Source organism: Ascaphus truei, chromosome 6 (genome assembly GCF_040206685.1).
Source record: "Ascaphus truei isolate aAscTru1 chromosome 6, aAscTru1.hap1, whole genome shotgun sequence".
Lineage (NCBI taxonomy): Eukaryota > Metazoa > Chordata > Amphibia > Anura > Ascaphidae > Ascaphus > Ascaphus truei.
Genome location: NC_134488.1, coordinates 123,838,732 through 123,863,811, shown reverse-complemented (window position 1 = coordinate 123,863,811; position 25,080 = coordinate 123,838,732). Strand labels below are relative to the sequence as shown.

General features: G+C 44.5%; 1 protein-coding gene across 1 annotated transcript in view; it reads right to left on the bottom strand.

Moving 5' to 3' along the window:
• LOC142497828 (zonadhesin-like) overlaps positions 1 to 25,080 on the bottom strand; it is a 162,464-nt gene that overhangs the window by 11,087 nt on the left and 126,297 nt on the right. Inside the window, exons 21-27 of the mRNA XM_075606185.1 lie at positions 23,435 to 23,623; positions 22,872 to 23,060; positions 21,995 to 22,060; positions 17,128 to 17,316; positions 16,292 to 16,480; positions 15,430 to 15,618; positions 7,979 to 8,164 (exon numbers count right to left, since the gene is read on the bottom strand). Coding sequence (XP_075462300.1) covers positions 7,979 to 8,164; positions 15,430 to 15,618; positions 16,292 to 16,480; positions 17,128 to 17,316; positions 21,995 to 22,060; positions 22,872 to 23,060; positions 23,435 to 23,623 — 1,197 coding nt within the window. The remainder of the gene's footprint in view (positions 1 to 7,978; positions 8,165 to 15,429; positions 15,619 to 16,291; positions 16,481 to 17,127; positions 17,317 to 21,994; positions 22,061 to 22,871; positions 23,061 to 23,434; positions 23,624 to 25,080) is intronic.

The window sequence follows — 25,080 nt, the reverse complement described above, 5'->3', positions numbered from 1 at the left end:
AGAGAGAGAGGTCTGACAGAGAGGTCTGACAGAGAGAGAGGTCTGAGAGAGAGAGGTCTGAGAGAGAGAGAGAGAGAGAGAGAGAGAGAGGTCTGAGAGAGAGAGGTCTGAGAGAGAGAGAGAGGTCTGAGAGAGAGAGAGAGAGAGAGAGAGAGGTCTGAGAGAGAGAGAGGTCTGAGAGAGAGAGAGTGAGTGAGGTCTGAGAGAGAGAGAGAGGTCTGAGAGAGAGAGAGAGAGAGAGAGAGGTCTGAGAGAGAGAGGGATATGAGAGAGAGAGAGAGAGAGAGAGAGAGAGAGGTCTGAGAGAGAGAGAGAGAGGTCTGAGAGAGAGAGAGAGAGAGAGAGAGAGAGAGAGGTCTGAGAGAGAGAGAGAGAGAGAGAGAGAGAGAGAGAGAGGTCTGAGAGAGAGAGAACGAGAGAGAGAGGTCTTAGAGAGAGAGAGGTCTGAGAGAGAGAGGTCAGAGAGAGAGAGAGTGAGTGAGGTCTGAGAGAGAGAGAATGAGGTCTGAGAGAGAGAGTGAGGTCTGAGAGAGAGAGTGAGGTCTGAGAGAGAGAGTGAGGTCTGAGAGAGAGAGTGAGGTCTGAGAGAGAGAGTGAGGTCTGAGAGAGAGAGTGAGGTCTGAGAGAGAGAGTGAGGTCTGAGAGAGAGAGAGAGAGAGAGGTCTGAGAGAGAGGTCTGACAGAGAGAGAGGTCTGAGAGAGAGAGGTCTGAGAGAGAGAGAGAGAGAGAGAGAGAGGTCTGAGAGAGAGAGGTCTGAGAGAGAGAGAGAAGTCTGAGAGAGAGAGAGAGAGAGAGAGAGAGAGAGAGGTCTGAGAGAGAGAGAGGTCTGAGAGAGAGAGAGTGAGTGAGGTCTGAGAGAGAGAGAGGTCTGAGAGAGAGAGAGAGAGAGAGAGAGAGGTCTGAGAGAGAGAGGGATATGAGAGAGGTCTGAGAGAGAGAGAGAGAGAGGTCTGAGAGAGAGAGAGAGAGGTCTGAGAGAGAGAGAGAGAGAGAGAGAGAGAGGTCTGAGAGAGAGAGAACGAGAGAGAGAGGTCTTAGAGAGAGAGAGGTCTGAGAGAGAGAGGTCAGAGAGAGAGAGAGTGAGTGAGGTCTGAGAGAGAGAGAATGAGGTCTGAGAGAGAGAGTGAGGTCTGAGAGAGAGAGTGAGGTCTGAGAGAGAGAGTGAGGTCTGAGAGAGAGAGTGAGGTCTGAGAGAGAGAGTGAGGTCTGAGAAGAGAGTGAGGTCTGAGAGAGAGAGGTCTGAGAGAGAAAGAGAGAGAGAGAGAGGTCTGAGAGAGAGGTCTGAGAGAGAGAGAGATCTGAGAGAGAGAGAGGTCTGAGAGAGAGAGGTCTGAGAGAGAGAGGTCTGAAAGAGAGAGAGAGAGAGGTCTGAGAGGAGAGAGAGAGGTCTGAGAGAGAGAGAGAGGTCTGAGAGAGAGAGGTCTGAGAGAGAGAGAGAGAGGTCTGAGAGAGAGAGAGAGAGAGAGGTCTGAGAGAGAGAGAACGAGAGAGAGAGGTCTTAGAGAGAGAGAGGTCTGAGAGAGAGAGGTCTGAGAGAGAGAGGTCAGAGAGAGAGAGAGTGAGTGAGGTCTGAGAGAGAGAGAGAGTGAGGTCTGAGAGAGAGAGTGAGGTCTGAGAGAGTGAGGTCTGAGAGAGTGAGTGAGGTCTGAGAGAGAGAGGTCTGAGTGAGAGAGGTCTGAGAGAGAGAGGTTTGAGAGAGAGAGAGAGAGAGAGAGAGAGAGAGAGAGAGAGGGGGGTCAGAGAGAGAGAGAGAGGTCAGAGAGAGAGAGAGATAGAGGTCTGAGAGAGAGATAGAGAGAGAGAGAGAGGTCTGAGAGAGAGAGAGGTCTGAGAGAGAGAGGTCTGAAAGAGAGAGAGAGAGGTCTGAGAGAGAGGTCTGAGAGAGAGAGAGAGAGAGAGAGAGAGAGAGAGAGAGAGGGGTCTGAGAGAGAGAGATCTGAGAGAGAGAGAGAGAGAGAGAGAGAGGTCTGAGAGAGAGAGAGAGAGAGAGAGAGAGAGGTCTGAGAGAGAGGTCTGACAGAGAGAGAGGTCTGAGAGAGAGAGGTCTGAGAGAGAGAGAGAGAGAGAGAGAGGTCTGAGAGAGAGAGGTCTGAGAGAGAGAGAGAGAGAGAGAGAGTCTGAGAGAGAGAGAGAGAGGTCTGAGAGAGAGAGAGGTCTGAGAGAGAGAGAGTGAGTGAGGTCTGAGAGAGAGAGAGGTCTGAGAGAGAGAGAGAGAGGTCTGAGAGAGAGAGAGGGATATGAGAGAGAGAGAGAGAGAGAGAGAGAGAGAGAGAGAGAGAGGTCTGAGAGAGAGAGATCTGAGAGAGAGAGAGAGGTCTGAGAGAGAGAGAGAGGTCTGAGAGAGAGAGGTCTGAGAGAGAGAGAGAGAGAGAGAGAGGTCTGAGAGAGAGAGAGAGAGAGAGAGATCTGAGAAAGAGAGAGAGGTCTGAGAGAGAGAGAGGTCTGAGAGAGAGAGAGAGAGAGAGAGAGAGAGAGAGAGAGAGAGGGGTCTGAGAGAGAGAGAATGAGAGAGAGAGGTCTTAGAGAGAGAGAGGTCTGAGAGAGAGAGGTCTGAGAGAGAGAGGTCAGAGAGAGAGAGAGTAAGTGAGGTCTGAGAGAGAGAGTGAGGTCTGAGAGAGTGAGGTCTAAGAGAGAGAGAGAGAGAGAGGTCTGAGAGAGAGAGAGAGAGGTCTGAGAGAGAGAGGTCTGAGAGAGAGAGAGAGAGAGAGGTCTGAGAGAGAGAGAGAGAGAGAGAGAGAGAGAGAGAGAGGTCTGAGAGAGAGAGGTCTGAGAGAGAGGGGTCTGAGAGAGAGAGGTCTGAGAGAGAGAGGTCTGAGAGAGAGAGAGAGAGGTCTGAGAGAGGTCTGAGAGAGAGAGATGTCAGAGAGAGAGGTCTGAGAGAGAGAGGTCTGAGAGAGAGATAGGTCTGAGAGAGAGGTCTAAGAGAGAGAGAGAAAGTGAGGTCTGAGAGAGAGGTCAGAGAGAGGTCTGAGAGAGATAGTGAGGTCTGAGAGAGAGTGAGGTCTGAGAGAGAGAGTGAGGTCTGAGAGAGAGAGTGAAGTCTGAGAGAGAGAGTGAGGTCTGAGAGAGAGAGTGAGGTCTGAGAGAGAGAGAGAGAGGTCTGAGAGAGAGAGAGAGAGAAGAGAGAGAGAGAGAGAGGTCTGAGAGAGAGAGAGAGAGGTCTGAGAGAAAGAGAGGTCTGAGAGAGAGAGGTCTGAGAGAGAGGTCTAAGAGAGAGAGAGAGAGTGAGGTCTGAGAGAGAGGTCAGAGAGAGGTCTGAGAGAGATAGTGAGATCTGAGAGAGAGTGAGGTCTGAGAGAGAGAGTGAGGTCTGAGAGAGAGAGAGAGAGAGAGGTCTGAGAGAGAGGTCTGACAGAGAGAGAGGTCTGAGAGAGAGAGGTCTGAGAGAGAGAGAGAGAGAGAGAGAGAGAGGTCTGAGAGAGAGAGGTCTGAGAGAGAGAGAGAGGTCTGAGAGAGAGAGAGAGAGAGAGAGAGAGAGAGGTCTGAGAGAGAGAGAGGTCTGAGAGAGAGAGAGTGAGTGAGGTCTGAGAGAGAGAGAGGTCTGAGAGAGAGAGAGAGAGAGAGAGAGGTCTGAGAGAGAGAGGGATATGAGAGAGAGAGAGAGAGAGAGAGAGGTCTGAGAGAGAGAGAGAGGTCTGAGAGAGAGAGAGAGAGAGAGAGAGGTCTGAGAGAGAGAGAACGAGAGAGAGAGGTCTTAGAGAGAGAGAGGTCTGAGAGAGAGAGGTCAGAGAGAGAGAGAGTGAGTGAGGTCTGAGAGAGAGAGAATGAGGTCTGAGAGAGAGAGTGAGGTCTGAGAGAGAGGTGAGGTCTGAGAGAGAGAGTGAGGTCTGAGAGAGAGAGTGAGGTCTGAGAGAGAGAGTGAGGTCTGAGAGAGAGAGTGAGGTCTGAGAGAGAGAGGTCTGAGAGAGAAAGAGAGAGAGAGAGAGGTCTGAGAGAGAGGTCTGAGAGAGAGAGAGATCTGAGAGAGAGAGAGGTCTGAGAGAGAGAGGTCTGAGAGAGAGAGGTCTGAAAGAGAGAGAGAGAGAGGTCTGAGAGAGAGAGAGAGGTCTGAGAGAGAGAGAGAGGTCTGAGAGAGAGAGGTCTGAGAGAGAGAGAGAGAGGTCTGAGAGAGAGAGAGAGGTCTGAGAGAGAGAGAGAGAGGTCTGAGAGAGAGAGAACGAGAGAGAGAGGTCTTAGAGAGAGAGAGGTCTGAGAGAGAGAGGTCTGAGAGAGAGAGGTCAGAGAGAGAGAGAGTGAGTGAGGTCTGAGAGAGAGAGAGTGAGGTCTGAGAGAGAGAGTGAGGTCTGAGAGAGTGAGGTCTGAGAGAGTGAGTGAGGTCTGAGAGAGAGAGGTCTGAGTGAGAGAGGTCTGAGAGAGAGAGGTTTGAGAGAGAGAGAGAGAGAGAGAGAGGGGTCAGAGAGAGAGAGAGAGGTCAGAGAGAGAGAGAGATAGAGGTCTGAGAGAGAGATATAGAGAGAGAGAGAGGTCTGAGAGAGAGAGAGGTCTGAGAGAGAGAGGTCTGAAAGAGAGAGAGAGAGGTCTGAGAGAGAGGTCTGAGAGAGAGAGAGAGAGAGAGAGAGAGAGAGAGAGAGAGAGAGAGAGAGAGGTCTGAGAGAGAGAGGTCTGAGAGAGAGAGGTCTGAGAAGAGAGAGAGGTCTGAGAAGAGAGAGAGAGAGGTCTGAGAGAGAGAGGTCTGAGAGAGAGAGAGAGTCTGAGAGAGAGAGAGAGAGAGAGAGAGAGAGGTCTGAGAGAGAGAGAGAGGTCTGAAAGAGAGAGAGAGGTCTGAGAGAGAGAGGTCTGAGAGAGAGAGAGAGAGGTCTGAGAGAGAAAGAGGTCTGAGAGAGAGAGTGATGTCTGAGAGAGAGAGTGAGGTCTGAGAGAGAGAGAGAGTGAGGTCTGAGAGAGTGAGGTCTGAGAGAGTGAGTGAGGTCTGAGAGAGAGAGTGAGGTCTGAGAGAGAGAGAGAGAGAGAGAGAGAGAGGTCTGAGAGAGAGAGGTCTGAGAGAGAGAGGTTTGAGAGAGAGAGAGAGAGAGAGAGGGGGGTCAGAGAGAGAGAGAGAGAGAGGTCTGAGAGAGAGAGAGAGAGAGAGAGAGAGAGAGAGAGAGGTCTGAGAGAGAGAGAGAGAGAGAGAGAGAGAGAGAGAGAGAGAGAGGTCTGAGAGAGAGAGGTCTGAGAGAGAGAGGTCAGAGAGAGGTCTGAGAGAGAGAGGTCTGAGAGAGACAGAGAAAGAGAGATGTCTGAGAGAGAGAGGTTTGAGAGAGAGAGGTTTGAAAGAGAGAGGTCTGAGAGAGAGAGGGGTCTGAGAGAGAGGTCTGATAGAGAGAGAGAGTGAGGTCTGAGAGAGTGAGGTCTGAGAGAGAGAGAGAGAGAGAGTGAGGTCTGAGAGAGAGAGAGTGAGGTCTGAGAGAGAGAGTGAGGTCAGAGAGAGAGAGAGAGAGAGAGTGAGGTCTGAGAGAGAGAGAGAGAGAGAGAGAGAGTGAGTGAAGTCTGAGAGAGAGAGAGAGAGAGAGAGAGGTCAGAGAGAGAGAGTGAGGTCTGAGAGAGAGAGAGAGGTCAGAGAGAGAGTGAGGTCTGAGAGAGAGAGAGAGAGAGAGAGAGAGAGAGTGAGGTCTGAGAGAGAGTGAGGTCTGAGAGAGAGAGAGAGAGAGAGAGTGAGGTCCGAGAGAGAGAGTGAGGTCCGAGAGAGAGAGTGAGGTCCGAGAGAGAGACTGAGGTCAGAGAGAGAGAGATTAAGTGAGGTCAGAGAGAGAGAGATTGAGAGTGTGTTAGTGTCTGAGAGAGACACCAACTGCGCACTGCAACTGTTAGGTATGTATATACACCTTTGTTTTTATCAGTAGGAAGGATCCGAAGATTCCAGCGGTGCACAGCTTGTAGAGATGAGAGACCAGCAAGGTGTAGATTAAAAATGAAATTTTATTGAAAAAACATATGGTATGGGGGACACACTCTGACGCGTTTCGGACCTGCGTCAGAGTGTGTTCCCCATACCATATGTTTTTTCAATAAAATTTCATTTTTAATCTACACCTTGCTGGTCTCTCATCTCTACAAGCTGTGCACCGCTGGAATCTTCGGATCCTTCCTACTGTTATATTGCACACCGAGCGTGGATGCACGCACAGGAGAACAGCCATATGTGAGTATTGTATGTCTCCCTTCATTGAGACTGGATGACCGGTAACAGTGCGGCAACACAAGGGTTATGTAGGGCGCAATCCTACAAAGTAACGGTACGTTAACCCTCATTCATGTTATTTGTCATATGTGATAGATTCATGTACTAAGCACTGGGTCCAATACCTAAAAAGTTATGCTTATAGGCTGACTCCACAACAAAATAAGGATTTTTTATTATCTACTGAAGTTCTGAACGAGATTGAGCACTGTTTTTGGGACTCTTGCCCCATAACCACATACACCTTTGTTTTTACTTTGGGCGCCGCGGAAAAATCCTGATCGCCATGGGGAGCCTTGAACAGTAAAAATTTTGGGAACCACTGGGTTAGGGGAACTTAGATTGTCTTCTTTTTATGTACTGTATTGGTTATGGCAACGAAGGACATGGACAGTGATGATGGATGAGGACAGTCTTCATCGTGGCAGCCTGGCAGGGGTGATTGCAAGATTTATTTACTTTATTTATGCTGCTTCATGTTGTATTTTAAATGGACAAATGTACTATTATCCATATTTGGATAATAGTAATTTTGCCCATTATTGAACTGTATGTGTTAGAGGGCGGGAAAGGTGGGTGTATTTATTTTAAAGCATTTTTAGTTTTTGGGGGGCACACGATTGGTACCGCAGGCCCGCAGGGACCCGCGGGATTACCCGGGGTCACCCGCCGGCCTGTTGTATTAATGATGTGTCTGGAAAAAAAGTAAACAACGCTTTTTTGTCTGTCTCCAGTTCTTTTGCGCCAGCCTTTAGCTGGCGGGAAATTCTGGCGTGCTTTTAAAGCACGATTGACTTATCACTGTTTAGTGAATGACGCGGGCTGGCAAAAAACAGCGCGTTTGCCGTTTTTTGCCTGATCGGACGTGTTTTTTTTACAGGCCAGGAAAAATGCCTTTTAAGGCCGATAAAGCGCTGTTATCACTGCTTGGTGACTTGGGCAGCAGCCTGTATCGGCCTTAAAATCCACTTATCGGTCTTAAAAGCACTTATCACTGCTTAGTGCATAGGCCCCTTAGGGTGTAGGTCAAAGCAGTGCATAATGCGAGTGATACATTGTTACTTTGGTTACTTTATTTTGATGGGCTGTTGCCTTTACAGTACATTTTCTTTCCATTATGTGCCCTGATTTAACACAGCCTTGTGCACATGGAGACCCATGTATTTATTTCTAAAAGTGTTTTACCCGGAAGTAATACACTGAGAGTTACGTCTCGTTTTCAAGTATGTCCTGGGCACAGAGTTATAATGACAAATACATGGCTACATAAAGTGAACAGGGTTATACATTATGTATAAAGACATTTTATGAATTGTTAAAGATAAAATATATTATATGTGTGAACCTTTGGAACCCCGAGAGATTTCATGGACTCTGCACCTTATCATACCTATGTTCCCATATATGTACCTTGTGATGAATCTTTAGGACCCTGACACCATTTTCTTAACTAGATCAGGGGCGCGCAAATTATTCGCGCTGCGCCCCCCCCCTGCCTATTCCCCCTGGTGCTCACGTCCCCCCTACCTTCCTTTCCGGCGTGCGAGGGTCATGTGACGTCACGCCATGACCCTGTGGCATCATTTGATGCCGTATTGCCATGGCGATGCGTCACACAGCCAGCTGAAGAAAGGTCAAGTTGAGTGTTGAAGAGGCCTCACGCGATGCCCTGGCATTAAATTAAATGCCTTGGGGAAGAGCGCGGGGCCTCTGCAACCGCCCGCACACACCCCTCCCACCCCCCAGCAAAATCTCCTGCCCCCCAGTTTGCGCACCGCTGATCTAGATAATGCGATCCCGCACCAGTATCTGTGTATCACCTTTGCAAACAGGACACTGGTCTTTTTCCACACAACGATGGGAGTTCTTTTTGAGCAGCACCAATCCATCGTTACAGAAGCATCCAGCTTTGCAGTCTCGGGTACAAACTGGGGGATTTTGGTAATTATCACACGTCAAAGGGCAAAAGGACCCACATGTATTATATGTCATGTTCTTCGGGCAACCTGTTGGGTGTCAATAAAGGAGAAGTGTTAGTGAATTCATTGGAAGTCTAACTGTTAACATGATACAGAGCATTTGCAAACCCTTTAATACTTTAGGGACCTGTAGCACAGATAGTTCCATATTTACTAAACAGTGCTATTCCACAAGATTCCTTCCAGTGCCTGATGACACCTTAGGCTTGGTCCATACAGATTGCGTCCGAGCGGCGGCGTGTGCCTGCATGTGTTTTTTGGCCATGCTAAACGCGCCGTGGGGGCCGTGTCTAGGGGCGTCACGGAGCTGGTTCACCCTCATTGGGCGAACCGCTCACGTGACCTGCCCGTCGCACCGAGAAATCAGTTTCAACTGATCTCTCGCGCAACGTGCTCCCCCTCATGCTGTCGTGCACGCGCTGTCTATGGGCGCGATCAATGACTCCTCTGCGCGGTCTGCGGCAGCATGGACTCAGTCTTAGTGTTTCATTCACTTAATTAGGCTGTAAGGTTTCTTGCTTCACTTGAAAGTATCTTGTTGGATAGCACCACTTAATAAATATGGGCTTAAGTAAATAACCCTTTGTCTGTAACATATTTATCTCCCAGCTGCAAACCTAGGGGAAGTTCCACAGATTTCTGTTAAATCTGGGCAATTATCATGACGTTACCTAATTCGGTAACGCCCATTCATTTTCCTGAGTTTAACCGGCATCCACAAAGCTAAATATATGAAAACCCAGCGCCCGTTGGTGATCACATGGCGATCAGCCTATGCTAATGAGACCTTGGCACGGCCATGTGTTGGCTTCCAATAACATGGCATTATTCCTGTGTTACCCATTGGGGGCATTACTTCTGTCAGGTCCCTGAAAAGGGTTTAATTAAAGTAGAAAGAGAGAAGACAGGAGAGGTAAATAAGGCAGTAATTAACAGCATGATAGTTAAATTAGACCTAACTGTGGTCTTAAACTTACTCAGACCCTGTAACAGACCCATATCAGGGACGGGGTGGGGGTAACGCCACCTTTACCTCTGACCTAACATTACGATCCCAGCGGTAACTATAACGGAGCACTGGGGGGCGGCGCTGTTAGAGGGAACATCTCTTTTGCATATCATTAGCACTAACGCTCGTTATCGTAACGCAAGGGCTCGTTACGGCAGAAAACAGGGCTTAACGCAGAGTTACTGAGCTTTGAAGATCCCCGTTAGCACGTAACGATACGTTACCTGAAGTTATCGTTAAGTATTTAACGGACCTCTGAGGATCTATCCCCCAATGCACAAAAATGACTCCAGATTGATCAAGAAAACATTCCAATTCCTATCAACGGGACTCCTATTCTTATTGGTGTTATTTTTATTTTCTAATATTGCCCCAGTTCCACAGCTGGGATTAGTTAGTAAATATAGCCCAAGTTATTCAGTCATATTGTCTCAGTCGCCAAGCTAACAATAAATGAGTTCTCCTGTTGCAGTGTGATTGTCCGTCTCTTTCTTATCTTACAGCAAAAACATTTTTAAAATGAGATCCAAAGTTGTGAGTCTGACATTTTGGCTCTATCTATCTCTTCCTCTCACTCTTTCTGTCTCTCTCTCTCCCTGTTTCTCTCTTTCTGTGTGTTTGTGTGTGTGTGTGTATGTGTGTGTGTGTGTCTCTCTCTCTGTTTCACTCTCTGTTTCTCTCTCAGTGTCGCTCTTTCTCTCTCTCTCTATCTGTCTCTCTCTCTCTCCCTGTTTCTCTCTTTCTGTGTGTGTGTGTGTCTCTCTCTCTGTTTCACTCTCTGTTTCTCTCTCAGTGTCGCTCTCTCTCTCTATCTGTCTCTCTCTCTTTGTCTCCTATTTCAGGGTCTGGATCTCAGTGTTGTGAAATTGCGCAGATTCCTGTAGCATCTAAGACTGACTAATCAATTTTTCTTTAACCTTATAACGCTGGGCAAAGTATGTTGCCAAAAGGGAAAAACTAAAAAAAAAAAATACTCACAAAAAATGTTCCGTCCACAGTTGGGACCATTTCATACATCTCTGGTATATATTATGTAGAGACTATTTTATTTTATTTTGTTCATTAATGGCGACATAATGTCCTTTATTTTCACCTTTAACAAAAGACGGGAAACCATTATTGCATAACTCCCCATAATGGTTATTTAGTGAATAAACCATGAACATTTATTGTATGTGTGTATCTATTCTCAGAAGACAGCTCAGTGCCAAACACATTAACAGACAATGCTTGACTGCCAGTTCCGGTGAACAGAGGACTTACAGTGGGGCTTAGGTCCCCGAGGAGTTGGTGACGTGAAGGCAGCTGAACTGAGAGACACAGACAGGGTGGAACCAGGAAGTGGCGGGAGGAGAGAGAAAGAGAGAGCCCCGAGGAGGGTTACAGAGGAGAGGTTTATTTTCCCCTGATTGGAGGAGATCTACTTATGTGGCGATTTCCCCTCTTGTGCCACTGTGGACGACACCTGAAAGGAAGCTGCACATGGAGCACTGGATTCACTACAAGGCTGCGCAAGAGACCCTGAGTGAGCGGGATCAGTGTGCCATGAGTAAACAGACTTAGTTAGTTAGGTAACCACTCCCACCATTCACACACCCCTTACACATGGTACGAATGTACAATAGAATCCCTTCTGTGATCACCCCAACTTCCTCATGGATGATTAATAACATGTACGCTACCTTAGCACATCTGGCCTGCAACGATAAACTGATTCATGTGCGTAGTTAATGCATATGAATTTATACATATAAACTGGTATCATACAGTAGCTACAGATGCAGCCACCAGTATCCGACCACTTGCCTTAGAAAATCTGGGGCAATCTCCCAGTAAACTGCAACATTTCCGTGAGATTTCTGCAGCCAGACTAATGGCTCAAACTGATTGGGACTGCAGGGACCCCCACTGTGTTAATCCGATGGGCCATTAGTCTGGCTGTAGAATCTCACAGAAAGTTGCAGCACTTACTGTGAGATTGCCCCAGTATTTTCCCAGGCAAGTAGTCGGATACAGGGGGCTGCAGATACTTTGCGTTATCTGCATTCTGAGTATTGTTTATCTGTTCAGTATCTGGTATATTCCTTGAGGGGAATGATGGGATTTCATCCCTGTACTCTGCCCCTTCTAGACGGAGGCACATCGTAGCACCCTATTCTAATTTAAGGAAATCCTCCATAGGTATAAGACATTACACGTTACCAGAAAAATCGGGAGATAAGCTCTGCCACCATTGTGTGTATACATATACATAGTGTGTGTTTGTGTGTGTGTAACCCCCTTTTGGGGTTACTTTTCTAACTTAAAAGGTCATGGACCTTAAAGAGTTAACACTATGTGCTTAGAAAGTGTAATGCCCACGCCCCATGGTACAGGGTTACTAGGCAGAAACCTAGCCAGGCCCACCTTCTAGCAGGTGTCTAGCCTGTCACCTGGTATAGGATGCCTGGGTAATATCCAGACCACTCCCCCTGTAGGCATGGTGACCAGGGATGCCACAAGTAGGTGTACATATAATGGGGGTAGAAGATTCTAGACTCTAGTCCCTGCTGGAGGAGACACAGATGAGGGATCTCACTGTATATAGTGTAAGTCATGTTTATGCGTATAGCTTTATGTTTAAGGATGTTAAGGTTAACTTTATTATGTTATAGCTAGGGAACGTGCCCCTTCTAGTCATAGGCCATAGCCACGGTCTGAGGTTAGCAGTCTACCCTAAAAGAGGAAGATGCATGGTACTCGGGGGGCATCTTTTTAAATAAAGGGTTCAAGCACACCGCGTGATTGGCCCATACTGACCAGTCCTAAATGCGGTTCCCTTCTGATGCCTTGGGATACGGAGGGGGAACTCTTCAGAGTGACAGGATATGTACTGTATCCCTACGATGAAAGTATCTCTGCAACAAGTCCAGGTGGGAAGGAGGCAAATCCACATGCAAGGACAGCAACAACCATGCAGATCCAGTGCTAAGGGTACTAAGTCCAGAACTTCCGTAGGATAGTGGTGAGAGCTGTCCAGTGAAGAATACTAAATGTAACTGGATGACTTGCCACACATTATTGTTGAAGAGAAGATGTCCTTATATGTGGAACCTAATCAAAGGAATTAATAAAGCTTGTTTGTACCAAAAATGTTCCTGACACCTTTCGTTACCACCTTCTAGCATACACGCCCAGCCAGCCTGTATGCCAGCAGCCTGGGCAGTTAATAAGAGACACTGAGCACCACTATTTATATGACACCTCGATGTAGCATTTTTTTTGAGCCGGGCAATGAGGGATCAAATATATATAATATATATATATATATACATATATATATATATAGATATATATATATATGTATATATATATAATCAAAAAATAAATAGATGATACCGTTCTGTGGCTAACGAAATGCTTTTATTTGTGCGAGCTTTCGAGATACACTGATCTCTTCTTCCGGCGATGTTACAATGAATGAAGCAAGCAAAAGGTATACTATAAACAGTGTCTCTTGGAATGTTATCTGTGCTGGTCCTTCCCCCAGTGTGGATGTGTTTTATGGCTAGAGGTGTCAAAAGGTTCCTGAAAGCAAGTGATGAAAGAGTGTGTATGTGTATCAGTGTGAATAAAAATGAATGGAGAGCCCACAGTATATACAGTGCTTTACAAAAGGTGTGTGGAGTGGAAGTGGATATGTGAGAGTTTGAAACACAACTAAAGGTGTGTGTGGATACTATGTGGTCCCTATTGGTGTATAGGGATGGAAAAACAAGGAGTATTAGTATGTGTGAGAGACAGCTGTGTGTGCATACATATAGCACAGTATGTACAGACATGGTCTTTGATAAAGTTGCATTTGTTGCGACGTAACGCGTCAGGGCGTACATTACGACACTACATCATCACACTGTGTGTATCCTTTACGGCCGGGGAGCACATGTAGTGATTGAAGGCCATACTCTGATACCAGAACTACCTGGATGATTTTCAAGCAAACCGAGTGAACCGGAGGGACAGCGCTGTTCGTGACATCAATTCCAGCCTGCTTTGGACTCTCTGCTGCGGTTTTTGGACGTGCCTTGGTGGTGATTATATATCACATACTGCTTATATTTTATTTGTCTATTGTGAGTGTTTTTAATCCCCCATCCACCCCTTCCCCCCACTAAATGTTACAGTGTTACACTATGGGGCGTGCGCTCTCTGTTTTGTTTTTCTCATAGATTTTGCTGTGGAACTGGTTATTCCATGTGAGAGCTGCCGTGGGCCCCTGGACTCTGTACAGTGTTCTGGTGCTACCTGTCAGGATTATTTGTGTGGTTTGGACATTGGACTTTTTTATTTATTTCATTTTTGGTATTTATGTATTCTTATGTTTGCAATTAGTACATATTACTTTTATATATAATATTAAGGTTATTTTTACCCTACAGGATTATTTATTATTTTTTAACCAATATCATTATCATTTGCTATATATATATATATACTTGTTGGCGCTACTTTTATTTTTTTCTTTTGTGTATATATATATATATATATATATATATATATTGAGATACAATCACTGTCTCTAGGTCATGGAATAGTGCAGCTAGTGGACTTTCCAGCGTGTAGGAGGTAAGCCCCCTGATGAAGCAAGGGTGAAACACGTGTTGGGGTGTTTGTTTTTCCCTGATTCCCCTGCGGATGGACCCCTCAATTGGAAGATCTTTACCCTTTGGACATTTTACTATCACAGTGTGGCATGGATAGTCTCATGGACTATGGTAAATGATGTAAACTGTTAACCATTGTTGATCCCATACTAACAGTCTCTTTTTGGTACTGTGCTTGGATTGCCTTGATTATACCAACTGCATTTACGGTGTATGTATATAATATATGTATTTGACATCAGCATGTATTAGGCAATTTGGTGCATGTGTCATCTATGCTTGCTGTGTGGTTTTATATTTACTAGGGGTGAGGCCGGCCTTGTAGGTTCAAGGAGTTATTGTTAACCCCTTGTTCTACATATATTTTGTGCTTATAGGCTTTTTTCCCTTGCCTTGGGTATTAGGGGTCAATCAGTATCTTCATAGGTGATTTCCCCTGTCTGATACATATTCTATCACAGGAGGATGTCAGGGTTTGTTTTAATATTTTTGTGCCTGCTTTACTAATACAATTCTTTTTGCTAATAAGTGTGCTGTCTCTTCCTTGCTGTGCCTACTTTGGATTCCCTGGATTCTCTGGTCTGCCTGGTAAGGAGCCTTTGATTTTATATACTGTATATATATATATATATATATATATATATATATATATATATATATATATATATATATATATATATATACTGTATATATATATTGAGATACAATCACTGTCTCTAGGTCATGGAATAGTGCATCTAGTGGACTTTCCAGCGTACAGGAGGTTTAAATCCTCTGTAGAAGCTTGCTACAGCTGCAACTAGCTGAGCAGGCTGGACTCCTAATTGCACAGGGAGTTAAAAGTCAGGAAATGGCTTGCTTCCCCAGAGAAGGGCGGAGAGAGAGCTCCCCAGCTAAGAGGAGGCTGGCACAGTCCATTAGACCCTCTGGATGGTGGTCACAGTGTCAGATAGGACTGACTGGGTCTTAATCCCAGAAAGAAGAATGAAGCACGCGAGACTGCGCTATAGCAGAGATGTCCTGTCCATCGTATGTTCTGTAAAATTGGAACTACAGAGAAGAGGGATTCTCTGAACTCTCGCAGGGTCCAGAGGGAATTACCTGGAGCCCCAACAGAAACAGATAAGAGATCAACACTATAGTGATCTGCAGATACTGTGTATATTGTTTAGAGATAATAGTACATGTTTTGAGCTGACAAACAGCTTAGCTGGCGGCTACCGTAACAGAGAGCTGTGAATACTGTGTAGTTAGACTCCTATGAATGAGTAGGTGTTATTTTTATGATTTCTTTTGACTTAAAGGGACGGTGGGCCTGTTGCTGTATAATTTAACCCTGTAAATAAACCCCGGGTAGAGAAATACAATGTTTCTAGCCTTAATCTGGGACTAAAAGATACTGCGACGTGATGCAGACATCATAATACACACACACGCACACACTCTCAGCGCCTGGGGCATAGGGTTACATTATGTTTTATATAGTGCAAGGTGATGTAGGCATCTCCTGGATTGAAAGGGCTAAAGATGAAACAGACCAAATGAGTCATATGTACCACGTCATTTTGTCAGCAGGTCCGGACTGATATATTTGTGTGGAACCCAGTTTCCATTTTGCTATTAGTAGTAAGTTGTATTACCTTTCCTGATAGGACATTGGTCCTTCCTCACACATTTAGAGGATCCCTCCGATAACAGTACATATCCCTTATCACAGACACATCTCCTCTTGCAGTCCTTGGTGCAGTTCTTAGGTGGGGACTTGTAATTATCACAGGTCAGTGGGCAACTGGTAGCACATTTCACAAAATGCATGTGACGTGGACATTCTGTAAGTAGAGGTTACACATCACATAGAGGACACACACAGAAATTCCCAGGACCAATCTTTCATAACCCCTCAGTGCTGGATAAGACTCCAATGTGTTGGGTCGGTTGATAGTGTAACATTTTTACACTAGATAATGCTGCTATTACAGTGATTCATTGTATTTCTCCATATACAGAATACTGTATATAATAAACACTTTTTGTCTGAGCTATATTTGTACACTTCTATTTTTATTAAAGGTGACCAAATCCATGAACCTTGGTACCGCTTTCATTTGAAGAAAGTACAGTATATATGAAGAAGAGACCTCTGAGTTTTCCAAAGCTCTGTATCCATAATTAATTTCACCTACTAAGAACTCTAATATTAGCCTAAAAATTACCATAACCTACCACACATACACTTTTTACTTTTAACAAAAGACTGGAAGCCATAATCATTGTTTAACAACAATTCACTTAAATGGAGCCAGAAAGGCTAACACTACTTAATGAATACAACCTGAATAATCATTGTTTGGAATTGTGATGCCGGCTTCTGGTAGAAAAAATGAGTTAAAATGGGACAGACGGAATCATAGATACCACATGTCACCTTGTCATAGTGGGTCCAGACTGAAATACTTGTGTGGAACCCAGTTTCCATTTTGCTATTAGTAGTACGTGTATTACCTTTCCTGATAGGACACTGGTCCTTCCTCACACATTTAAAGGATCCCTCCGATATCAGTACGTATCCCTTATCACAGACACATCCCCGCTTGCAGTCCTTGGGGCAGATCTTAGGTGGGTACTTGTAATTATCACAGGTCAGTGGGCACGTGGTAGCACATTTCACAAAATGCATGTGACGTGGACATTCTGTGGGAAGAAGTTACATATCACATATATGACTGTACAGGGCTTCCCAGGACCAATCATCAATAACCCCTCCGTGCTGGATAAGTCTCCAATATGTTGGGTGGGTTGATTGTTTATCTTTTTTTACACAAGATGATTCTGCTATTACAGTGATTCATTGTTTATCTTCATATACTGTACATATAATAAACACTTCTTATTTAAACTATTTTTGCACACTACGATTTTTATTAAAGGCGACCAAATCCATTAACCTTGTTAACGCTTTAATTTAAAAAAAGTATATATGAAGACGAGACCTCTGAGTTTTCCAAAGCTCTGTATGCATAATTAATTCCACCTACTAAGAACTCTAATATTAGCCTACCACACATACACTTTTTACTTTTAACAAATGACTGGAAGCCATAGTCACTGTTTAAAAATAATTCACTTAAATGGAGCCAGAAAGGCTAAAACTATTTAATGAATACAACCTGAATAATCATTGTTTGGAATTGTGATGCCGGCTTCTGGTAGAAAAAATGAGTTAAAATGGGACAGACGGAATCATAGGTACCACCTGTCACCTTGTCATAGTGTGTCCAGACTGAAATACTTGTGTGGAACCCAGTTTCCATTTTGCTATTAGTAGTAAGTAGTATTACCTTTCCTGATAGGACACTTGTCCTTCTTCACACATTTAGAGGATCCCTCCGATACCAGTACGTATCCCTTATCACAGACACATCTCCGCTTGCAGGGCGTGGGGCACTTCTTAGGTGGGTACTTGTAATTATCACAGGTCAGTGGGCAACTGGTAGCACATTTCACAAAATGCATGTGACGTGGACATTCTGTGGGAAGAAGTTTCATATCACATATATGACTGTTACAGGGCTTCCTAGGACCAATCATCAATAACCCCTCAGTGCTGGATAAGTCTCCAGTGTGTTGGGTGGGTTGATTGTTTATCTTTTTTACACTAGATAATTCTGCTATGACATGGATTCATTGTTTATCTTCATATACTGTATATATAATAAACACTTCTTATTTAAACTATTGCGTTACGGGCAAGATCTGGGGATAGGTGGGCTGTTCAGTTCCCACGCAGCGATTGACTGCAGAGCAAAGAGATAGGGTTTTTTACTATTTACAAAACCCGGCAGCCGATCGGGAGTTGAGATTCATCATGCAGTGAAAGATTCATCGCGCGGTACAAAATTATAACATCGTAACCAAGATTTGTATCCAGCTTCAAGAGTTCGTAAGAACTAAGGACTTCCAAACCAATTCTACGATGGTAGAACGAAGCGAGCAGTCCCAGCGGAGAAAAAGATTTAGTTCTGGAAGTAGAATATTTCGTTTTACCCTGTCCCAGTAAGTGTATTTTCGTAATATTTTGTAAATCAAACTGTGTATGTTCATTGTGTAAATACTGTAAATGACAATTTATTTTATCTTTTGCTTTGCTCAGTAAAATGATCCGGGTATTAAGTTGTTAAAAGCATTGCTCCCGTGACAACCTTGTCATAGTGGGTCCAGACTGAAATACTTGTGTGGGACCCAGTTTACATTTTGCTATTAGTAGTAAGTTGTACAGGCATACCCCGCTTTAAGTACACTCCCTTTAAGTACACTCGCAAGTAAGTACATATCGCCCAATAGGCAAACGGCAGCTCACGCATGCGCCTGTCATCACATCCTGAACAGCAATACCGGCTCCCTACCTGTACCGAAGATGTGCGCAAGCGGGGAGACTATAGAGCCTGTTACAAATGCGTTATTTACATCAGTTATGCACGTATATAATGATTGCAGTACAGTACATGCACCGATAAGTGGGAAAAGGTAGTGCTTCACTTTAAGTAAATTTTCGCTTTACATACATGCTCCGGTCCCATTGCGTACGTTAATGCGGGGTATGCCTGTATTACCTTTCCTGGCAGGACACTGGTCCTTCCTCACATCAGCTCAGTTTAACATTCCATTTTGTGCTGTTCTCGCAAGTTTCATTCAGGTGTCTTTGGCTATGTTACCTTTAATTGAAATATTGCTAAGCTTCTTTAAACAAACCTAATTCTGCATTAAAACATTAACCCATCTGTGACAGGGTGGCGTCCTTGTCTAATAGCTTGTTTTCAGGGAAAAGCTTATGTGTAACTCATAAGTCCAGCGGAGAGATGGTTAATCACAGCCTAAGATGATTAACCAGCTTCCACCTTGCTCGTTAGCAGTGTTTAAAAGGCTGGAACACAGCAGTCTGGGTGATCTCTGATCCAGGGAGGTATTCACCCTGGTCCGCTGTAGAGACCACGCTGCACTGGGACTCTCTGACCTAGGGTGACACCCTGGGCGCTGTAGAGACACAGCGCATTGGGGGCTCTCAGATCCAAGTTGACCCGCTGGGCCGCTGTAGAGAGCACACTGCACTTATCTCTCTGATCCAGGAAGCTACCACTGTGGACCTCTGGAGAGACCACCCTGTTTATGGACTTTTCACCCTACCCCAGCCAGTAAGCAGCTGGGGCCCCGAAGGGAAACTTTCTTATGCATGGCTTGTGTGTTATTGTTGGTAAGGAGCTTAGCCCCCCAATGTATAGATAAGGTAAACACTGTTGTAGTAAGCACTCCAGAGAGGAGCTAGGCCTGTTTATTTTTCTCCTGTATGCTGAACACAAGCAGTATTTATGTTGCTAATAAAAGCCTGTATTATTTTCCCTTAAAATACGTCTCCTGTGTTAAACCTCTGCACGCATCTCCTACACCATCCCTTGCTAGTTACTTTGTGCACAAGCTCGTCACATTACTCAGTCTCTCTCTTATAGTTGTCTCTTATAAGGGTCTTACAGCCCAAAGTTCAACACAGTGATTAATTAGAATTCTAACTCGTTACAGTACAGGGTATATCAAATAAACACTTTTTGTCTGAGCTATTTTTTTGCACACTTCTATTGTTTTTTTATTTTATTTTAGGTGGCAGAATGCAGGGGCTTTGTGTTAACGCTTTCATTTTTCAGAAAGTTTATTTGAAGAAGGGTGGTCTTGTTTTTTGTTTCACATTGAAGAGACCTCTGAGTTTTAAAGAGCCCAGTATACTATAATTCCACTTATTAAGAAGTGTAATATCAAACTCGGATCCAATTACGATCAAAAATTGAACCAGACAGGGCTGCCCCTTGTCTCTGCTTCTCTTTGCATTATCAATTGAACCCCTAGTGACTAAAATTAGAGATGAGGTCAATATACAGTACAAGGAATCCCCATTGATGAAACAAACTATAAAATCTCCCTATTTGTGGATGATATTATATTAACTCTGGCCAACCCAATGACGTCCCTCCCTAATCTCCAACTTCTTTTACTGTAGATCAATTTGGCAAAGTCTCGGGCTACAAAATTAATAATGATAAATCTGAGACCCTAAATTTAACTCTCCCAGCCCCAGAAATTAAGCTGCTGCAATTGAACTTCAACTGTAAATGGAGCTCCACCCATATCAAGTATCTAGGAATTAAGATTACAAACTCATACAAATCTCTCTACCAGTGTAATTTCCCGACCCTTTTTGACAAAATTAAAAAATATTTACAAGCATGGAATAAACTTCAGATATCATGGATAGGGAGAATTATATCCACTAAAATTAACATTCTCCCAAGAATACTATATTATTTTCAGACCCTCCCGATAAATATCCCCCTGCCTGAGCTGAAAAATATACAAAGCCGGATATTTAAATTTATCTGAAAGATAAATGACCGAGAGTGGCGAGGTCGGTAATCCTAGCCTAAAGAGCAAGAGGAGGCTTGGGTGCTCCGGATATTATTAAATATTATCAAGTAGTGTTATGGAATAATGACCCAGGACTTGCTGCTGGTAAGCAATTGAAGCTTACTACGTGAGACCCCTGTCTTTCACAGCGGCTCTGTGATCCCCAGGGATCGGGGAGACGCAAGCGGGAGGTTTGACTTGGGATCAATGAGGTGCACATGGAATATATGGTCCTAAAATAAGGGGAAATATGCATTAGCGCCCTCCCGATCTCAACTAACCCCTACTTTCAATAATCCAGAATTCCCTCCTGGATGTTCCCAAAGACAATTAGTCCAATTTCAAAATATGAATATCAAAATACTGTAGCAGCTGACCTGGTAGAGAAGGGAAAGGTCATGTCTGTCCAGGAACTTTAAAACAAACACCAAACACAGGATTTCCATCTTTTCAATTTTCTCCAAATTGACATTTCCTCACAACAATTTCTCAAATCTAAATTTGAAACATACTGTAAAAAAGGCACCTACCAGAGAGGCCTAATATCAGGAACATATGCGGGATTAGAGTCGTCAGTAAATACTCCGGATCATAACTACATGCTAGTATGGGCTGACGACCTCAAGGTTGAGATAGATAGGGACGACTGGGAGGATATCTGGGAATCGGCAGCTAAAACTTCAACTTGCACAATAACGTAGGAAAATATCTACAAAATCTTATTTCAATTGTATCTAACTCCTAGTAGGCTAAGCCAGATCTTCCCTGGAACACCCAATCTATGCTGGAGAGGGTGCGGTCCAAGAGGAGAGATGGCCCAAATTTGGTGGACATGCCCGCTGATCCAGAAATTCTGGACTATGGTCAAAAATATAGTACTAGAAGTCACAGAATTAAAAATCGCTCTGGACCTGTTGACTTTCTTGTTGGCTAAGCCAGTAGAAAACCTGTCGGCACCCATGAAGCGGCTGGTCTCCTTTATCCTAACTGCTGCAAGATGTTCCATAGCCATGGCATGGAAAAAAATCAACACCCCTTCCAGAAGAACTGTCACTAAAAGAATAAACAAGGTAATGTCTATGGAAAAACTAACAGCCCAACTGAAACAAACCACCGAACAGTTTGACAAAACGTGGGAGCCGTGGCTCCAGAGCTAGGAATAAGATAGATGATCCAAGGCAATACGGATTTTCAAGAGATTTATTGCGTCCAAACAGCACAATGTTTCGACCTTCCCAGAGGTCTTTCTCTAGTGACTAGTGAGAAAGACCTCTGAGAAGGTCGAAACGTCGTGCTGTTTGGACGCAATAAATCGCTTGAAAATCTGTAGTGCCTTTGATCATCTATCTTATTTTTATGCTCAGGATTTCTTTAGACAGGTTTTCCCTGAACCAGGAGCACCGGTATAAAATTGCAAGTATCTTGCCCCTCTTTGATTTCTCTATGGTGTGCAGCACTGTTATATCTTGTGTATTATATCCAGAGATAGGAAAACATAGAAACCAATAAAAGGTAAAAATCTCTTCCCTGAAAATAAAAGCAGGACATATAGATAGGACGGGGCTGAGTGAACTGGGCATGGGGGGGCTGCTGGGCGGAAGGGAGAGAGGGGACAACTTGTTCCCCCTCCTTCTCCTCCCCTCCCCCATCCCCACCATCTCTTCACGCTCTACCAAGCCTGCCCCCCTCCCCACCCTCCTTCCCCCACCCTTCCCCATGTCTCGTCCCCTTCTCCCTGTCTCTCTCTCTCCTCTTTACCTTTTTTCGTATCTCTCACTGTCCACTTTAAATTTTTCTCAGTGATTGCAGATTTGGGCGCCCCTACTGCAAAACAATAGGACAAAAGGGTATAAAGCCTGTTAGATCTCTCAAAATCACAAAATGTTAACAGATAATAAACCCAAATATAGAGTGGCAAGATTATGCCATGTACACCGTCTGTTGTTCCTAATGTAAACGCTTTTACTGCTCTGTAACAATCTGTATATCTCTGAAAACACAATAAAAAAGATTGAAACAAAAAAAAAAGAAGTGTAATATCGGTCACCAAAAAAATGATCATGACCTACCCTACCAATGTGTTGGGTGGGTTGATTGTTTATCTTTTTTTACACTAGATAATTCTGCTATTAAAGTGATTCATTGTTTATCTTCATATACTGTACATATAATAAACACTTCTTATTTAAACTATTTTTGCACACTACGATTTTTATTAAAGGTGACCAAATCCATGAACCTTGTTAACGCTTGCATTTTTCAGAACGTATATATGAAGACTAGAGCTCTGATTTTTCAAAGCTCTGTATCTATAATCAATTTCACCTACTAAGAACTCTAATATTAGCCTAAAAATTATCATAACCTACCACACATACACTTTTTACTTTTCACAAAAGACTGGAAGCCATAATCACTGTTTAACTTAAATGGAGCCAGAAAGGCTAACACTACTTAATGAATACAACCTGAATAATCATTATTTGGAATTGTGATGCCGGCTTCTGGTAGAAAAAATGAGTTAAAATGGGACAGAATCATAGATACCACATGTCACCTTGTCATAGCGGGTCCAGACTGAAATACTTGTGTGGAACCCAGTTTCCATTTTGCTATTAGTAGTAAGTTGTATTACCTTTCCTGATAGGACACTGGTCCTTCCTCACACATTTAGAGGACCCCTCCGATACCAGTACGTATCCCTTATCACAGACACATCTCCGCTTGCAGACCCAGGTGCAGTTCTTAGGTGGGGACTTGTAATTATCACAGGTCAGTGGGCAACTGGTAGCACATTTCACAAAATGCATGTGAGGTGGACATTCTGTGGGAAGAAGTTACATATCACATATATGACTGGTACAGGGCTTCCCAGGACCAGTCATCAATAACCCCTCAGTGCTGCCCAATGTGTTGGGTGGGTTGATTGTTTATCTTTTTTACACTAGATGATTCTGCTATTACAGTGATTCATTGTTTATCTTCATATACTGTACATATAATAAACACTTCTTATTTAAACTATTTTTGCACACAACAATTTTTATTAAAGGTGACCAAATCCATGAACCTTGTTAACGCTTTAATTTAAAAAAAAGTATATATGAAGACGAGACCTCTGAGTTTTCCAAAGCTCTGTATCCATAATCAATTTCAGCTACTAGTTTCCATGTTGCTATTAGTAGTAAGTTGTATTACCTTTCCTGATAGGACACTGGTCCTTCCTCACACATTTAGAGGATCCCTCCGATACCAGTACGTATCCCTTATCACAGACACATCTCGGCTTGCAGTCCTTGGGGCAGATCTTAGGTGGGGACTTCAAATTATCACAGGTCAGTGGGCAACTGGTAGCACATGTCACAAAATGCATGTGAGGTGGACATTCTGTGGGAATAAGTTACATATCACATATATGACTGGTACAGGGCTTCCCAGGACCAATCATCAATAACCCCTCAGTGCTGGATAAGTCTCCAGTGTGTTGGGTGGGTTGATTGTTTATCTTTTTTACACTAGATGATTCTGCTATTACAGTGATTCATTGTTTATCTTCATATACTGTATATATAATAAACACTTCTTATTTAAACTATTGCGTTACGGGCAAGACCTGGGGATAGGTGGGCTGTTCAGTTCCCACGCAGCGATTGACTGCAGAGCAAAGAGATAGGGTTTTTTACTATTTACAAAACCCGGCAGCCGATCGGGAGTTGAGATTCATCATGCAGTGAAAGATTCATCGCGCGGTACAAAATTATAACATCGTAACCAAGATTTGTATCCAGCTTCAAGAGTTCGTAAGAACTAAGGACTTCCAAACCAATTCTACGATGGTAGAACGAAGCGAGCAGTCCCGACGGAGAAAAAGTGGTTGCGAGCCGTGCCACTAGCCAAAGACTGTTTTTGCGGCTTTGCATATGCACAATCACCGTTTGTCACGAGAGACTCCTGTGGCGGGTAGGATCTCGGTGGCCGGAACAGCAGGAAGCGAAGTAGGGGTCACAAGCAGGGGTCTGAGGCAGATGGCAGGTAGCAAAGTCAGGTAACAAGCAGGGGTCCGAGGCAGGCGGCAGGTAGCGAAGTCAGGTAACAAGCAGAGGTCGGCAACGAGGAGACTGGAACAGGACAGGCGGGGCAGGACAGGTCCGGGAGCAGGGACTGAGAACGGGGAGCAGGGACTGAGAACGGGGAGCAGGGACTGAGACCGGGGAGCAGGGACTGAGACCGGGGAGCAGGGACTGAGAACAGGAACAAACAGGGACAAGCCAGATTACCAGCAAGGGTTTTTACTGTGAACAGACTCAAATTCAGGTACAGGTACAGAAAACAGATCAGGATCAGAGGCATGTGCAATAGGAGTCTGACTTCAAGCAAAGGCAATTGAACAACCAGGAAGCAGAAGCGATAAATGACAGAGACAGGAGCAACAAGAAGACAGACAGGCAGACAGAGCAACCCAGAGCAAACAGAAGGCAGCAGCACACCCGGTGGACAAAGAAGCTATGGCTAGGCAGGAGGTCTAGGAGACCCTGACATTACTCCCCCCTCTCGAGAGCGTTCTCCGGACGATCCTCCAGGCTCTTCAGGGAAACCTTGATGGAAGGCCAACTTAGTGTGAATGTCAAGTGCTGATGGGAAATCTGTGAGAGGTGCATTTATCCTTATTACAGGAGTGTAGGCATCAGCGTCAGGTACATTAGGCATAGCAAGGAACTTCGCAAGGAATCCGTCTAACGTCATAGCAGGGGCATCAGGAACAGATACAACAGGCTCTTCACATGCACCAGTGGGGACATATAGTTCACTTTCCGTGGTCTCTTTTTGTGACCAACATATCTCTT